Source organism: Heteronotia binoei, chromosome 3, assembly GCF_032191835.1.
Source record: "Heteronotia binoei isolate CCM8104 ecotype False Entrance Well chromosome 3, APGP_CSIRO_Hbin_v1, whole genome shotgun sequence".
NCBI classification, from domain to species: domain Eukaryota; kingdom Metazoa; phylum Chordata; class Lepidosauria; order Squamata; family Gekkonidae; genus Heteronotia; species Heteronotia binoei.
In genome coordinates, this window is record NC_083225.1 from 47674239 (window position 1) to 47693179 (window position 18941).

Below are 18941 nucleotides of genomic sequence, written 5' to 3' on the forward strand. Positions count from 1 at the left end.
TGATCAGAAGAGGATTGTGAACACCCTCAGGTTGGATTCTGTGCATCCCCTCAAAACATTTTGTGGTAGGTATGGTGGAAGATGATCTCCCCCAAGATTTTTTAGCTACATCCAAGCAGAATAGACTAGAAGAGCCAGTGGTGCATGAGAAGTCAACTGAATGGACCCAAATAACAGATATCTTCAGGTGGTGTTTGTTAAGTGACTTTAACAGCCAGTGCCAAAGTCATCCTGACTATCAGTTCTGAAAATAAACAACAATTCTTGGTGTGTTTATTGATGTTCAGACATTGCATCAGCAGAAGATGAGTCAGATGCTTGCTGCGTTGCTGCTGCCTCCACCACCAGGGTCTTAGGATGGGGCTCTTATTACCTAATTATGCCAGCCTCAGACCTGGGACTGGAGAGGCTCAGAGAGCAGAGTGTGTACCAGGTATGCCTCAACATACTGCGGCCATCTCCCACTGCTCTGCTGACATTCCAGTTACACCAGTGTGGTATCAGCACCATGCTTTGCAGGGCTGGACATCGGTATATCTCCAGGTGCACCACCTTTGGCAACTTACTCTATGAAGTAAGGGTGTGCATGCATTCTTCATCTGGGGTCAGCTTGCATTCTTCATCTGGGGTCTGAAAAACAAGACTGGAATCTAAATAATTTGAAATTACAGCAGCTAGAGGAAACAGACAAGAATGTTTGAAAGATAATCATGTTTATTCTCTACGCGTTTTACCTGTGAATATAACAAATGGTAATCGGCTATGACTTGATATATAGTGACTTCTTTACAAAAATGTTTCTCCTCAAAATCTGGACAGCAATATATAACTATGTACAATGGAAAAATAGGCAAGGAAAGAAAAATAAGTAGTCTTCATTATTTAAATTAATTTCTAATATACCAGATTTTGAACACAAAATACTTCATTCACATCTATTTATATTTACATGTTTCATTGCTTGAGTGTGCCAGAGCGCCAACTTCATTTTAAGGGTATGAGTTATGTTTCACTCCTGTTGTGTCTTTATTGTTTGTTTCTGTGTAGCAGTTTTTAAAATTTTTTGGAAAAATAAATTGTTTCGAAAATGTTAAATATTACTGAACATATTTTAAACTGACTTGTTTTAAGACACTGTCAAGTACATCACAACTCTGGAAAAAAAGGAATCAAATTTGCTTTACAAATATATTCACTGACCAGATCCTTTTCTGGTGGTTTTAAAACAAAAGTGGTTCCTGAATTGAAATGAGAAATTATAAACCTTTCTAAATGCTGCAAGTGAATATAAATTACCCGGAGACAAATATAAATTATGGCAGAATGTGCTTCAAAAGCACCACACAGAAAAATATAGTGATTTGTTAATGAGTTCATAAGCAAAACTGTAACGTTTTAAGCTCACTTAGTAATATCAAACATTACATAATATGAAACAAGCCTTTTTGCTTTCTGCACAATCACAAGACTGAAAAGTGAGTTGCTTGCAATAATGACAAGCGCCCCATTGCATGCCATTTGGTTTAAGTATGCTGATCCTGACTGCTACATCCAGCCAACAGGTAACCTTCAGCCATCCTGAGACATTCCTTGCAGAGAGGTTTATATGTGTGAAGTACGTCGCCCTCTAGTGCCTAAAGACATCCTAAGCCTGGGTTCCCTGGCTTTATAATGTTCATTGAAATCCAGCCTGAAGCTCAGGAACTGAAGACTTTCATCTGAACTGGTGGTCAGTAAGACCAAGAACTGCTGCACAATGCCCTGAAAGAAAAAACAAAAACAAGATTCACATAAATATGTACATGCTAATATTTTTTAATATAATGGAATCATTATGAGAGCTGACATGGCAGGTAGTGTGGTACCATGCTTACAGAGTCAGCCTAAGATCTGGAAGACCGGGGTTTGAATTGAATCCCCATTCTACCATGGAAACTTGCTGGGTGACTGTAACTGATGGGAAAATGGTCACCAATCCACTGTGTACCTGTTCAGCATGTACGTGCAGAGCAGCTAACAACCAATCCAGACCCACAGATGGCTGAGGAAGTCAGATGGAAGAGAAGAGAAAAAAACTGTTACACTGCCAGCTCAGATCAATCTGAACTGAGAACAAACAAGGTTTGCATCTCCAGTGTGCTAAAGTGGAGAGAACCTGTCTCAGGCGACTGTCTCAGAGTCTGACTTTTGCAGCAAAGAAGGCTAGCATAGTGAATGCTTGAGGGGAAAAATGAAGACTCAGAGTCCAGTTTCTGAGGGAAACTGGAAGATGATTTGTAGTTTCTGAGAAAAGCTCATATTTTTACTGTGAGAATTCTGAGGCTGAAGGAAAGACAATAATCACCTAAAAACTACAGGCTTGGCTGTTCTGTGCACATCTGTGCAACATCTGAAATATTGTAACTTAATGTGCCAACAAAAGCTGTGTATTATCTGTAAATAGTTTTAAGACTCATTACTGAGTCTCTTCATTTCTCCTACCTCGTAGTGAATTAAAGTTATTGATTTTTTAATCCAGTTTGCCTAATGGGTAAGAATTGCATTTAGAAGGCCACTTGGGTTCAGTCCCTTAGTGGAAGCCTGGATAAAGACCCCTCTGGTCGAACCACATGGAATGCTCACTACCTCTTCTTAAACAGCCTTCAGACCTCAACTGTCACAATGACCTTGTGTGTGGGGGGGCAGTTACTCTGAACCCAACTTGTTAGGAGAAAATAAGCTGTTTTGGGTCCCCATTGAGGAGAAAGGCAGAGTGTAAACCAAGAAAATGAAGAAATTTCAGCTGTGTTATTCTACAACAACTGTTACAAATCCCAAACAGAAACTAAGTACAGTGCTAGGGAGGCCACAGTGCCCCACCCACACACAAAAGCAGCTGGAAAGTTTACCTCAGATGGGAACCAGGATTTAAAGAAATGAAAGGACTTAAAAACCTACTCAAATTAGCAAAATGATGGTAATGAAATTTACTCCCACCAGAATGACTAATAGGGACAGACAGCATTCTAGCTTTTGCAGTCAAGCGGATCTCTTAAAAACACTGTAAAATCATTCCTTTTGTAGCTAAGTTTCTAACACCCTATTAATTTAAATGAGTGTTATGCTGTTTCCCAGAGGAAGCTGGGTTCAGGTAGCCAACTCAAGGTTGACTCAGCCCTCCATCCTTCCAAGGTCAGTAAAATGAGTATCCAGCTTGCTGGGGAAAAAGTGTAGATGACTGGGGAAGGCAATGGCAAACCACCCCATTAAAAAAAAGTCTGCAGTGAAAATGTCATGATGCGACGTCACCCCAGAATTGGAAATGACTGGTGCTTGACCAGGGGATTACCTTTTTTTATTCTGCTTTAGTATTTTGCTTTAGCAGGCTCATCTGTAAGCTATTCTATGACTGGGGAATATTATGTGGATTGATCGATCATTCCTCTATTAAGAAGGAATGTCACGCTTCCCAAAATATAACAATGGAACAGGTTACACTGTACCTTATTTGTACTGATCTTCTTCCAAGTCACATACTGTCCAAATAATGTTCCATTAAAAAAACATGTACTTTACAAAAAGGACAGCAAGCATATGCCATTCATAGATAATTTATATCAGTAAAAGTTTTTAAAATACCTGATAGAAATGGGTAAGAAGCCGCAGCTGCGAACACATTTTTGGAATTGAGTCTTGGAATTCTTTAATTCTCTTATTCTCTTCTTCCTCTTCTGAAGCTGTTACTCCCCATTCACCCTTCAGAATCGAAGTAAAAAATGATGTTTTGGGATTAGCAATCAAACGACACACATTCATGCAGCAGCATTTATTAACAAAGTGACATGTTGATTTTCTTAAAATACTAAGTATTATGAGGCTACAAGTGTCTTATTAGTTTGCAGATCTCTCGAGAAATTAATCAAAAGATATTCTTTGACAGTATCACAACTACAAATAGATGAATTTCTCTCATTTAAAGACTGGATGGCCACAAAATTATTTTAATAGAAAAAATAAGGTTTGACCTTCAAATTCATTTTCAATTATCAACTATTCAAAAACTAATATAGAAAGGGTTTCATTTGTTCCTACAAATACTTATTTACCCAACCTTTCTTGAGGGAAAGAGATTATATTAAGTACAGTGCTAGGATTAAAGGAGAGGAAGGGATATTAAGGAAGAATAAGGAAAACACATTCCCTCTGTCTCTTTCACAATGCCATTGAAGACAATCTGTACCTCAAGTTCTCGCTCTTTTTTTCTCTCTTCAAATTGCAATCGTAGCTGTAGTTCCTCCAAGGCAGATCTATACAGTGTATCTTGAGCATTTTGAAATTCAAGAATCTGATCAAAGACAGCTCGAAGCTGGTTGAGAAGCATCTACAAAAAGACAGTAATAAGATGAAACAACACAAGCAAGATACCTGAAAAAATGAGATGTTTAAGTAGAAACTAAGATTAGCAAACCTCTACAGACTTGCTGAAAAACTACTCTATTACTATATCCTTTTAAAGTTAACGAATACATAGAGAAGTTGATTACATGCACAGATATTCTGTAAGAATCACAAAATAGGACTAGATCACTAGGAAAGCCAGGTGAAAGAAAGCTGACGCGGAATGTTCTGATAAGAGATTTAAAATTATTACATAAAAGAAAGGGCTTACTCTTGAGTCAGTATCCAGCAAACAACGAGAAATAATTGTGTCCAAGAAAACTTCATGAGCAGCAATGATGTGATCCAAGTCCTGAGCTTGTTGAACTTTGTTCCACAGTTCATCCCAAGAACATTCAAGTACCTATGACACAAAGCCATCAGTGCTGAGATACATTTTCTTTTAGAGAGAATTTAAACAATTACTTTTCTGCTCCACACTTCTGTGACATAATTAGTATGATCTGTCAATAAAAACGTTCAACCTACTTAACAACAATAAAACAGATGGTTAAAGGGTACCTCAAATGTAATGTAATACTGCATTTGATGAATGAAATGGACCATTTCTGATGCCAGAACGTGACACTGATGCAGCACCCCAGAAAGCTCTGTAAGAAACCCAAAGAATTTGGATATTAAAATTAATACCAAAAAAAATCTAGCTAGATTGTTAGATATAGTTTTAAATTTTTCATTAACAAGTTGCAATATCAGCCTATTTCATTCATTAAGAGGAAGGACCTTAAGACAGGTCCTCATAAGAGGGTAGACATACACTACATTATGGTTTGATCCAGTCTTCCACAAATTGGAGAGAGTTCATGGAAACGGATCTTTCCCACTTTCTTGCAGCTCCCACTGCTTCCACCGTAAAGCCCCTGCTGACGATTAGGAGAACCTCCAGGACAACATACCATGTGGCACTGGGGGACACACCTCAAGATGGGAAGAAACTGGACAATGTCCAACCACACATAAACATGCTTGTGCAAGCTCTTCCACAAACCAAATCCATATGTTGGAATGAAGCTATCATTGTATTAATCCTACTGTATTACTACCACAATTGCTTATGCTCAGTACTGAATTAGGCTACAAATTTAAAATACACCACCCCCTACAAAAATTTAACTACGCTATCAAAGAAGATAGTAAGATCAAAGTTATATGTTACCAGCCCTGTGGAGCTTTTATATAATACAAAAGTACTTAAAAGATTGTGGAATACTTGTTTTACTACTAGGCAGACACAATCACTATACTGCATAGGTAAAAAAAATGGCTCCCCAGAATAATTCAAATTATCTATAGAATTACTATTGCTGCATAAAAATATCTCATTTCTCCTGAATTGTTTCAAAAACCAAGGGTCGGGCAATATGTCTCCCACTTTGGCACTGCTTAATTTTGTACTAGAAAGGACAACATCTAAGTGAAACAAGAAAATGAATAGGTTGAGATCTCCAAGAAACAAATGATGTGGAGTCAGAATAGCTAAGAGATCACACAGCTACCTATGAGAAATCCAAGATAATCCAATATATTTTAAGATTACACATTCTACCTATTATACAAAACTTCAATGTAGCAACATAACATTTTGGACTTAGAATTTCTTGTTCATAGACAGAACACTAATAAAAAAAATTATATGAGATCAATCCTCTTTGAACTCAGTGATTACTCACATGATGCATACTATTAACAGGTTGTATGATTCAGTCGACTGTGCAACTGAACAACAAATAGTTCAGTATTTTAAAGATATAGTTCCTGCACCAAACTTAAAAGAAAAGTGACTTTTGGGAAGAGGAGTAGCTGAATTTTAATGACTAATGTAATCTTTTGCTCTTTTCTGAGACACCTTATATACAACCTCACAGAAGCACCTCACTGGAGTGTTCTGATGTGTTATGCTGCCTCCTTGCCAACCTTAGAGTTTCCTACTTATTTTTGCTGCCAAAAAGCTCTGGCCTTAGAATTCAGGGATGTCAAACGTGCTGCCTGCGGGCCAGATCAGGCCCCCGAAGGGTTCCTATCAGACCTGCGAGCAAGTCTGCTTTCTTCTCCCTCTCACTTCCTTCCTTCTGTGTCACAGCTTGCTTTGCCAGGCTTGCTCAATTGCACAGGAGCTACAGAGCAATGCCTCTATTTTCTCCATTGGCTGAGGCTCCTCCCTTGGGGAGGAGGGAGAGCTTGCTTTGCCAGGCTCTCCCAATTGCACAGCAGAGCTACTGAGCCAAGCCTCTTTTCCTTCTATTGACTGAGGCTCTGCCTCCTCCTTATCCTTGGGGAGGGAGGAAAACAGCCAGAGTTGCCCAGTTCCTTCAGTCATACAGGAGAGATACAAAATCTTTGTTTGTCTGTGTCCTTTATAAAGTTTATATCTCTCCTACTTGGCATTACATTTTATGACATACATGGCCCATCCCGACAAGGTCTCATTTATGTCAGATCCGACCCTCATAACAAATGAGTTTGACACCCTTGGCTGAGTTATATCTGGTTAAATGACAGAATGGTTCGTGCGGAGGGGTGGCTGTGAGATAAAAGGGGATCTTTTCCTCTAAATAAAAACTATTGTCTCTTAAACGAAAATAGAGCTTGTTTAGAAGTATAGCACTGTAACAGTTTCAGTAAAGGCCATAAATGTAATGGTTTCAGATGGGTACAATTTTTCTTTCTCTGAAATTCCTTAAATAGATCTAGTCACAAAAGCTTATTTTCTCACTTGTGACTTAGGCTCATAGCTTCCACATAGAACACAGATTTTTCTCACACTTCACAGCATCTCACTCAACTCTCTTCCCACATACCCAGAACAATTTCTGAAATTTGCCTCCTACCAGCTACCAGCTCATCGTAACACACTTCAATCACCCATCCAGCTCCCCACTTTCTTACTCTAGAGGCCTCCCTTTTTAAACTAGAACAGCATACTTCTAAAAACCCACATTAAATCACAGAAATAGAGCACACACAATATTTACATATCAAAACGCCACAAGTGTGATTTTCTATATACAACAGCCTGTGGCTGACTATTTTGCAAATCATCTATGAAAGTGGAATGCCTTTCTGTGTGAAACCAACAACACTTTGAGTAGCTGTGATTGATTGGGGAACATAACCAGCTAAATGCTTTGCTACAGTTATACTCCATTTCTGGTTCCCTTCCAAAACAATATTTTGTTGTTGTTTGTTTTTAAGAAAAAGGCTTCCTGTTCCTGGTAACTGAGGCTATAATTGACTTCAAGTTCTGCAGTATAAGGTTAGCGACTTCTCCAAACTACCTTATGTCAATCTTTATCTATGCCTTATTCAGTACATTGTATCTCATCCTGCATCCTGTTTTTTCTGTTAAAACACACCATAAATTTTGAAAGCAATATTCCATGTCTTCAGAAAGAAAACCCTTTCGCTCAAGGCCACATAAATGGGTACAGTTGTTCAAGGAGTTTACATGTCCACATTCCATGTTCTACCCATTGACCAATTCTGTATTACATTAACAAAACAGAACTGTCATACTGGGTATCCTATCCAGAGATTTCTGAGTTCAACTTTGGGAGGCAGAGTCTCCCTTTCCAGAGCATGATCCCTCCAAGCTTTCAGTGCTCTTTTTGGTGAGCTTTGCTAAAATGCTTAGACTGAACTTTGTGGGGAAAGGAGATAAAGCATCGTCAGTCAAGCATACTCAAGTGTACAGCAAGCTTCAAGAGGAGATAAGGCCATGCCAAAGCTTCCCTGTTTGCGCTGCAGTTTTAAAAAACAACACCTGTATGCCACAGACTACTTATGAGAGAGAAAGGCCAAAGAACTGTTTGCTGTGTTTGATATTCCTGTACTCCCAGAGAAAAGCAGTGCAGACTTGAAAGGAACAAGTCAGAAAATAAGAGTATTAAAAACGATGTGGGATACAATATGCCAAACCAGGACAAGAGGAAAGAATCAGCAGTAGAACTATATTGTCAGTCTAAGAACAATCTGAGAACTGCTCAAGCACAGGCTTTTAGGCTTCATTTGAGTCTTGTTACCTTCTCCAACTAGTCTCATACTAAATATTTGAATTAAAGAGCAGTATTAAATCACAGAAAAACTTGGAAGCTTCTGACGAACAGAAGTTTTCTCATTAATACAGCTAGAAGCCTTGTTAAGCTCCTTGGGGGAGAGGTTCATGCAGCTACACCGCAAATTCGGTGCCTCTCTCTCAAACCCCCTCCTCCCGAGTGTCAACTTTCCCACCATGGGGAAATTGACACCTGCCGTAGGAAAATATGGGAAATGGGGGAACTCTCTTTGGGTGCCCCTAGAATTGGACCCCCTGGTCTAATCTTTTTGGATTTCGGGGATTCTATGGGAAAGAGGCTCCTGCAGCTGCCCTGCAACTTTGGTGCCTCTCCATTTTGGCAGCTATTCGGGACTGTTTTTTCTTTTAAAATACACCATAAATTTTGAAAGCAATATTCCATGTTTTCAGAAAGAAAACCCTTTTACTCAAGGCCACATAATGGGTACAGTTGTTTAAGGAGTTTACAAGTCCACAGTCAATGTTCTACCCATTGAGCCAGTCTGTATTACATTAGCAAAACCAAACAACTGTCATATTGGGTATCCTAGCTAGTGATTTCTGAATTCAACTTAGCTGTTCTTTGAATAAAAGTTTACATAGCATTGGCCAAAATTGGAAAATCAAGCCCCTGTGTTAGCAGCCAGACCCCCTCCTTAAGTTCAGAGCATCCTGGGGCAAGCATTACCAGGGCCTGGGCAGGCCAGGTCACTGTTCAAACATGGATGCCTGTTGCATAGCTCCATGGGAAAATGGGAGAAATATACTTTGACTAAATCAGAAGGTGGTCAGATGTCTTCCTCCCCTCCCTGCCCCCACCCTAAAGACATGCATAACTTAAGAAAATGGATTACTCAGGACTTATGAGAAACTTCTCCAGGGAAGACTTTGTTAGCAACTCAAGCAAGCAAATACTCTCAAAACTTCTTTTGCATACACAAAATCACTTTCCCCCCTTTGCTATCAAACTAAGTGAAGCTTAATCCCTTTATCTCAGTGTCACCTGCCCAGTCAAGCCTTCCAGGGTCATCAGTAGGGCCATCAAGCCATGCCCCAAACCTTTGTTTCACCAGTAAAGCAATCATCACAATTGTTCTCCAAAAGTTTCCCACTGGAAAGAATACACACCTTGCCTCAGGGCACAGTTGTCCTATAAGAGTAGCCTCCCAAAATCTGCTCAGTGTGTGTTGTGTGTTCTTGGTACCAACCACATCCACCCCATTCATGGGCTTCTCTTTCTCTCCTTCATGGAACAAAATGCTAGTAATTTCTCTACAGATCTGCTGCTTCTGTTGACCTCTCCATGGCTGATAAATATCACCTGATCCCTGAAACATTATTCCCCATTCCTCTCTGCATTTCCAGTAGCTCTTGAATGTTGTGTTTGTTTTGTCAAATGAACTTTTTTCTCATTTTCTTTGTTGATAAAAAGACTCTAATTTGAACAAATTGCCTATTTATTTCAGAGTTCTCAGAAGGACAATCACTGTAAACACTGATGTTTTGATTCAAGTTGCCCCCTCTCACACAGCCTCCTATGCTCATTCCCCACAACTAACTGGAGACTGCCTCTTCGGGTAACAGCTACACCTCCCAAACCACCAATGCCACAAATTCTTTCCTACCTTTTGACAGATATCAACTGAGAATATTATTATGTTGTAAATGAATAAACCAAGGGAGATGAAATGTGCGAGTGAATTCCCAGAGATAATTTGGACTCCCATACTTCTCCGATTAAAGCATTTGACCAGAAGCCACAACTTTATGCTTGAAAATGTGCCATAATAAATTTTGCAGATTTCCTTGAAAACTTTCCTCTCAGTGGTTATGTCATTTTTCTTGTTTACAATCCGTTTAAAAGCTATCCTTCAACAGGACCATATTTAGAACAGATTGAACTTCCTTCACTTGACTGAATCGGGCATCACCTATATGTCTGAAAAAGACTGTGCAGAAGAGGCATCTGCAACTCAAAAACTTCCTGACAGAGTTCATCTAATAAAAGATGGTATTTCAGTGTTCTGCCTTCCGTCTTCAGTGGTTAGATGTATAGGCAGAAATCCCATTCAAACAAGCAAGGAACGGTAAATAATTCTAGCTCTGTGAGCCTTTGTGCGCTAGAAATTCACTGGTCAGCAACCATCTGTAATGCTCTATTGCCCCCTCAAGGCAGTCTCAAAAATTTCACTATTTTTGTAGCTCCTCTGGGATTAAAGACTTCTCCAGGGAAACTCTTGTCATTTAAGAAAATACACTCCCTCTGTAACAGAACATTATTAGGAGGAATTCTCACACCTTTGGATGCAGCTCATCTACCCACACCACTCAGAACCATGCTTAAAAGCTGTCCTGTCATGAAATGAAGAAATAAAGAATTGTAATAAACCGACTGCATAAAAGGGAAGAGACTACAGCTGTTCTACCGGTCCAAAAAATGGGGACCAGCAATTATTGCGGAAACCTAACCATCGACTGCTGTTCTTCCTTCCAACATCTCACTTCCTATCCCCAGCTGCTGCTATCACCAAATAAATGGGCAACAAATTGTCCTTAAAAAGAGACTCTTGTCTCCCAAAAAAACACCAACATTCAACTGAAAGCCCTTCGAAAAAGGACTGTCACACAGACCAACAGAGACAGAGCCCAGCATGTGTCTCCTAGAAACTTCTTCCATTCCTGTGAGACAATGCTGAAGAGTGCATAGTTTCTAACAAAATTAGCCCTCTAATTCAGGCTAATATTGCTTGGGAGTTACTTGAGAGCAATACTCCATCTGTCCAAGAGCACACTGTGCTCAATCCATAATTAGCAAACCCCGACTTTTTATTTTATTTTTGATCTAGCATATTAAGTGGCTTGAACAAATTTTCCCTTGAAGTTACTCACCTACCTGGCATATTTTTTAGAAGTTTTGCATTGCACATGTGTCCCTTCCATATGTCTGTGAGAATATATTCCATCCGCTTTGCCCTCCACAGAAAGTTGAACACCCGTAGGTAGTGGCTCATGCACTCTCGTGTAAATACCTGCAAGTAAGATCAACATACAAACTTTCAATATGATCATCTTCTCTACTTGAGTTTGTCCATCTGTAATTGCTTCAAGTGTCTCTGTCAGCTGAAGCATCAATTCCAGTACATCAAGATGAACTGCAACAGAACTAACAGGCGTTTCCAACTGAGTTAAGAGATTTCAAACACAAAGGTTTAAGCGAGCACCAGGATAACAATATTAGAATTAATGATGAGTCACTGCATACACACAAGAATCTAGGCGAGGAAATGGAGCCTTTTCTCCAGACATATAACAAAAGAAGCATCACTAGTACAGAATATGCTTTGCATATATAAAGGCCAAATTCTCTAATATCCACCATTCAATTATTTCAGGAAGACAGAAAACCACTGCTAATGAGAATTGATGGGATTAGGCTAAAGGATCATTTATCTAACATTAGATAAAATAGCTTCTTACATACTTAGTGGGCAGAAGAGGGGGTATATTTTCAGAAAATAAAATAGAGATAGGTGGACATATTCCAAACAGATCCATTTAAGAAAAGGAAAAGGAAAGGTCCCCTGTGCAAGCACCAGTCATTTCCGACTCTGGGGTGACATTGCTTTCATAATGTTTTCACGGCAGACTTTTTACGGGGTGGTTTGTCATTGCCTTCCCCAGTCATCTACACTTTCCCCCCAGCAAGCTGGGTACTCATTTTACTGACCTCAGAAGGACAGAAGGCTGAGTCAACCTCAAGCCAGCTACCTGAAAACCCAGCTTCCACCAAGGATCGAACTCAGGTCGTGAGCAGCGCTTAGGACTGCAGTACTGCAGTTTTAACCCTCTGAGCCACTGGGCTCTTGATTTAAGAAAAAGGGCATGCCAAAATAAACTGGCTTATCACACTCAGGAACAAACAGGTCTAGAGCTCTCCCATTCTTTATCCAAATTTACCAAAGGGACAGCAAGGATCAGAGAGAGCTCCAGGCAGGATTAGTAGTTGTGGGGCTGCCCTGGCCTCAGAAATAGCTACCCATACTTACAAAATCTAAAGCCTACATATCCTGCTACTACAAACAGAAAAATCACTGAAATCCTCCACATGGACCCCCTCTTAGTAGTTGTCAGACAGGGAAGCTGGCAACAGGGAAAACTCCAAAAGGAAAGGACAGCCATAAGAAATCACTTAGGAGCAATCAGGCTCTTGAGGGCTCTGGATCCATTTCTAAACAGATAAGTGGAGGTAGAGACAAATCAATAGAATCTGGTGTTGGACACAGTTTTGGGTGCTAGACCATCACTTGTACGCAACTGCAGCTTTAGAACTAGAGAAGCCTTCAGATTATGGCAGCTGGCTTGAGATGTAACTGCCAGGATCAATCCCATTCTCAAGTACAGCAAGTACAGCAATGTCCCCCTTTCCCCTGATCATCACGACTCAAAACCCTACTGGAATGCAACTTTCCTCTTTATTAAATGTATTATTCAAATGACATCTACTCTCCTCTGAACAAATTTGTAAATTAAAGGCAAAACACTTGTTAGAATTAGCAGCACATTTGGGATTTGATCAGGCTCCATGCCAAATTCAATTGAGAGAAGGTTCTGAGTGTTACTGGATTTATTTTTCTTCCTTTCCCAAAAACCTAGTGATCAAGAATACCCAGGGCTTTCTTTGAGCAGGAACACACAGGAATGCAGTTCCAACTGGCTTGGCATCAGGGGATGTGGCCTACAAAAAAAGCCCTGTGCATACCTGTCTCCCATGACTTGCTTGTTAATTATTAGCACAGATTTCTCTTCCCAAAACCAACCATTCTGTATTTTCTTCATGACGAACCAAGCTCTTCCAGTAAATTTATTTAGATGTTTAAGCCCACTCTTCATTAAAACTCAAGAGAGTTTCCCACATCACATTTCCACAGGCCTGAAAGCTGTCCTTCCAGATGGGGAACTGAAGCAACATTCATACAACACAACCAGATGCATTTATATTCTAATCTATGACAAGCGTCATTTGTTGCTGTGCTTCAAACCCACCCACCTCCCCCTTGCTCTGCAACATGGAGTTGGATTGAGCATCTCCCAGGCACCACTTCACCACAATGTCTGAATGCAAGTGCTTCAGGGATGTGTTTATTCCACACAATGCCAATACACTAGAGCTTCTCCATCTGCGATGTCAGGACAACAAAATAGGGCTGGATCAAGCCACCCCCTGGAGGACAACAGAGGGGGCAGAAGCAAGGGCCACATGCAAACATGGCAACAAAGTGTGCTTGCACACAACAAAAAAATAATCACAGCTTTTTGTGACATCTGAATGATGCCTGAAGGAGCGACTTACCTCACACCACCCAATAAGTTTGTAACTATGCTGAAGATAGTGATCTGAATTTTGGGTAGGAATGACTAAAACTCACTAGTTCAATTTGTTTACTCTTTCACTACATTGAATTACTGCTACTCCTGTCATTAACTGGTTTTTGTTAAAAAGAGAGCAAGAGAGTTAATGTGTGTGCGTGCTTTAAATAACATGTTATTACATAAAACAACACTACTGTTTGAAACCACTTTCTTTACAGTTCCTTTCTATATCTTGTAACATGTAACCCATCCTGAACCCACCTGTGAAGAGGGCAGGATAAAAACAGAAGAAAATAAATAAATACCTCAAAAGCTTACTTTCAATATGAAACTATCAAATTGCTATTAATAATGCTACAAAGATGAAATATAAAGAAACTGGTTACCCAGCCCTGCAACTAGTTACAATTTACTGGAAGGAATGCAAAACATAAAAAATGGATTAACAAATTACCAACTGGAGATATTATCTTCCTTTCACCAAACTATACATAGCAATATCTTGCTGGTCAAAATCTCACTGCTGACATCTTGTTCAGAAAGCACTGCTATTCTTTACATATGGTAAAAGCATTTTGAACAATAGTGCTGCTATTTTCTCATCTGTTTTAATGAATACTACATATCAGATTTTATTTAAAGAATACAAATAGGTTCTCCTAAAATACATTCAACAGTTCTGGCAAATTATCCCAAATTAGTTGCTACAGTTGCAGAATAATGGAAGAAAATGAAAATCCATTTATTAAGTACTTTCTAAAATCTCTGACAGAACAAATGAATTATTTATTTCAAATAATGAAAGTCTTAAAATGTAGCATTTTAACACTCATTAATAATTTAGAAAATTAAGATTTTGGGCTGTGCTCTTAATACAAGGGGACCATCCAAGATGCCATACAGTCTCTTTAATCGCATACAAAAGTGCAAAGGCTATCTTAATAACAAAGTACTTAGTGAACTAAGCGACTGGTTGGGGGAAGGTTGAAATATATATATCCTTACCGTTGCAATTGGTCCATCAACATGATAGTCTAAGCTGAAAACATCCCAGCCTGTATCACCAGGAGACACCTTTTGGAGAAGGAAATAGGATTTATTCAGATCAACTGTATCCATGGTTATTTAGCTGTTTTCTAAAGTGAATCTATGATACCTCTATTAACTATGGCCCTTATTGAACACTACATAATTCAGTGTGAGTGGGAAATAGTCACATACTTTACTGGCATAAAATATGACCTTCAAAATATGAAATACCACTTTTGATAGCATGTAGTGTAAGAGAGAATCTGTGTATACTGGGTTTATCTCAACTATAGCATCACATCATTTATGAGGTAAACAGAGAGAACTGGGCTGAAGAGAGCAGTATCTGAACAAGCTTGTAAAAAGAACCTGTATATAAATACAGTTGAACTAAAATTTCAGGCCGTGTTCCAGAAAGTGAACCAGTGGCCTTAAATACACACAACTTAATTTCACTGTGGCTTTAACTTTTATTGTCACACATTAAGCTGAGTCAGAGCTAATTTTTCATGTGATGTAATCATTATATTATTATATGTACATAATTGTATTGAATTTATTAAAAATCTGGTTTTAAAAAATCTGGTTCTACATACAAAGGCAATATCATTTATGCTTAGAACTAATTCCATCCATTTTTACTTGAAATACTTAGATAAGCATTTTCCTAAGACATTGACATTGCTCAGAAGTACCTCCAGCAGTCTGACATCTAAGCGCTTGAGGATCTCAGGGTTATCAAACTGCGCATTAGTTGCTCTGACAGCCGTTTCAAGGATTCCTGTCAGATTATGCTGATACAAAGTCGTAGCTGGCCTGGCAAGCTCCGGCCTAAAATTAAAATCAAAACCAGACAGAGAGTATTAACGAATTAGAATTGCTATCAGGTGCTACTCCAGCAGAACAATACAATACACTTTCAGATCGCATGTTCGTGTGCTTTGAAAGTGACAAATGACCAACAATGTGTGTCTAATTAGAACTGGTAGCATCGAAGTCGTGGATTTCCACAAACAAAATTACCTAAGCGCCCAACAGTTCCATATCATGGCTCACAGCCAGGCTCAGCGTTTAAGCAACTTCCTACAACCACGTCATTTCCCATAGTCAGTGCTGTCTTACATAATACAACCAATCTGCTCAACTTTGTCACGCACACAAGATACAAGTTAATAGGTCTGGGAAGAACACTGAATCGTTGATGATTGTCTCCCTAGGTTTCCCAAATCATAATTCAGTGTGCTGGCAGCACCCCTGGTAATTTTCTGTTCCTGAAGTAAACTATGATTTTTCTTTCAGTAATACTCTTTTGGAAGGGGAATACATTCCTAGTTTAATTTTCTCTTGCACCCTAGTTTTTGGAGGATCTCAGATAATAAATGTGACTGTGGTTTGTGCAATTCTTTTACCCTCGCATGTGGGTGTGTGTATGGATGGTCTGATAACTATTGTAATGAGGGAGGAGGTGACTTCAAGCCCCGGACAGCTATACTTGCCTGTATATTTAAAAAACACTGTTTTAAGATCAAACACTGCAGTCAGATTTTCAAGATACTCTCAACAACCTCAAAGGTTAAAAACATCTTTTAAAAAAATTATAATAAAAGCAGAATCTCTTCTGGTAAGTGACCGGAGTGCCAGTTAAATTCCATCAACGAAGACTCGACAGACGTGCTTTTGCATTAGAAAAGCGATGGAAAGGTGTATAGGAATATTCTCAATAAACTTGAAACAGAAAATTAAAAATTCCATATCAAAAGGTATTTTATTCCACTAAAGCACGACTCTTCACTGTTTGATGCACCAAGTGTTGTGCCGATTCCATGGCTCCTCATTATTCTGTTGCACTTTAGTGCAGAGATGTTACATCCATTCAGTTCTTGGACAAGAAGAAGCTCCCTTTGATGTCTGGCAAGTAAGTGAAACCTTTTGTAATGAAAAATCTGCATTATGGAAGGGGAAGGCAAGAAACATGTGGGAAGCCTGCCCATTGTACTTTGGAAACTCCATCCTAAGGAAAAGCCCAAGATGCATTCAAAATCTGCTGGCCCCTAGGGAGGCAGATGAGGGCATGGAAGTTAAGCACAAGATCTGTGCATTTCAAAGCTGGAGATCTAAGTGCACATTTAAGATACAGATATTTTGATACATTCATCAAAGAGTAGTTTTCCCTTTCTATTGATCAAAATATTTTTCATGGCTACAGCTGCTCAATAGTTAACGCCAGAGCTTCTATGAATTTCTACATTCATCGTCTATATTAACCTAAATCCTAAACAAGAAAAAAAAATGAGATTTGAGGGCTAGTTTTGTACTGCAAAATGCATGGCGTCCATTTTAAATTTCAACTCTGCATTTCAATTATGTCAACCTTTATTCTCCCACTGACTCCAGAAGGGCACAATCTGCAATCCACCCCCACCCCCCACAGATAAGAGGAGTTTTAGGAGCCCCCTCCCTAAACAGATATTATTTGTTCTAAGCACACTGCAACACTTAGCTATTACTGTGAATGTTTGGCCTTTCCGTGCTAACTATGTGCAGATATTCTTGCCTATATGTAATAATATGGCAGGATGTCTGTCCGTTAGCCTGATCTCCACAATTCTAGTCTACAAGCATCAGTTCTAATTGAACAGTTGGGGACCACATCCGACCACCAGCCAACAAGTAGAGTTAACTTAGGCATGCAAAGGTGATAAGGTCTCTAGCCATAGTGACACATACACACACCCCTAATACAGTGCTGAAGATTCTTGGCCTACTGTGCTTCAGGACCCAAGTGCACATGCCACTTGGCATCCTGTATGTCCAGGTCCTAAAGAATAACAACATGCTATAGGAATTCTGGCAAACACCTGCTTGTCAGTTCACAATCTTGCACAGCAGCACACAAAATGGAAAACAAAGAGGAGAAAATCAATCAGGGAAAGGAGAAAGAAAGAGCAGCAGATTCTTTAAGATCAAAACCAAGGGTTCTAAAGAAGTGCGAAAAATGCTCAATTCAATCCACACCCATTTGTATACACACAAAATCGTGTTCTACAACGTATTTTAAATAATATCCAAGGTTTAAAATCAGGCAAATTGAATACTAAGAAATCAATATAACCAAGCAGTGTGAAAACAGTTTACATTGTCAACATCTGACAATTCCATTCCACTTAGTACATGAAATACCAGTTATTCATATTACTGTTTCTATAATAGGGCATCCAAAATAGCTCAATGTAAAACCTGAAAATTTAAAAATTCAGTGGCATCAAGCTGCAGCTGAATTATGGTGACCCCACAGGATTTCCAGACAAGCAATTAAGCAGAGATGGTCTGCCACTGCCTTCCTCTGCAAAGTCTTCCTTGGTGGTTCAAGTACTAACCACACTAAGCACCCAAGATCTGACAAGATCAGGCAATACATATTAATAGCAGCATTAAAGTACATTTGTATTGTAATAGCAAATGTTCCTGCTCGCCTGCACCAAAAGTCTATTTTAGATTGACATATTTCTCTCTTGTACAAACATTAGACATTGAATACAAATAAAGTTCAAGTCACTTACTTAAGCAGGTCCATTAAGTGCCTGATAAAATCTCCTTGACCAAGAAGTAAGTAGCGCCTCATTGCCTGCATGTGTTCCAGTAAATTGTACTTTTTATTAAGAACATCAAGCAAATATTTGCTGGTCTCAAAATATGCGGCATCTATTTTTCCCTGAAATGCATTTTCCAAATCTGTGAACATTTCAGCAGCTGTCAACAGAAAAATCACATGTCATCTAGACTGCCAACATGCATTTTTAAATATTTTCTCTTTTCAATAACTTTCACAACTCAAGACAAGACAAATTAGTGACTTAAATTCTATAAAACTAAATCACTACCTTCATCTTTGCTTGATGAGGAAAGGAAGGTGATCAATGTATTTAACTGGGGCTTCAATGAAGATTTTCAGAGCTAAATGTCTTACAAGGTCTTTAAATAAATACATTTTCCAATTATATAAGGGCTGTAATAACTAATTCGCATATTTGAACTGTCAGAATAAATATTTTTG

At 39.0% G+C, this 18941-nt stretch overlaps 1 protein-coding gene across 1 annotated transcript in view; it reads right to left on the reverse strand.

The window, feature by feature from the left end:
- Positions 1 to 696: 696 nt before the first annotated feature.
- TUBGCP3 (tubulin gamma complex component 3) overlaps positions 697 to 18941 on the reverse strand; it is a 48626-nt gene continuing 30381 nt past the window's right edge. Inside the window, exons 14-22 of the mRNA XM_060233711.1 lie at positions 18448 to 18637; positions 15583 to 15718; positions 14864 to 14932; positions 11382 to 11517; positions 4939 to 5027; positions 4649 to 4780; positions 4220 to 4360; positions 3619 to 3735; positions 697 to 1761 (exon numbers count right to left, since the gene is read on the reverse strand). Coding sequence (XP_060089694.1) covers positions 1603 to 1761; positions 3619 to 3735; positions 4220 to 4360; positions 4649 to 4780; positions 4939 to 5027; positions 11382 to 11517; positions 14864 to 14932; positions 15583 to 15718; positions 18448 to 18637 — 1169 coding nt within the window. The 3' untranslated portion in view covers positions 697 to 1602. The remainder of the gene's footprint in view (positions 1762 to 3618; positions 3736 to 4219; positions 4361 to 4648; positions 4781 to 4938; positions 5028 to 11381; positions 11518 to 14863; positions 14933 to 15582; positions 15719 to 18447; positions 18638 to 18941) is intronic.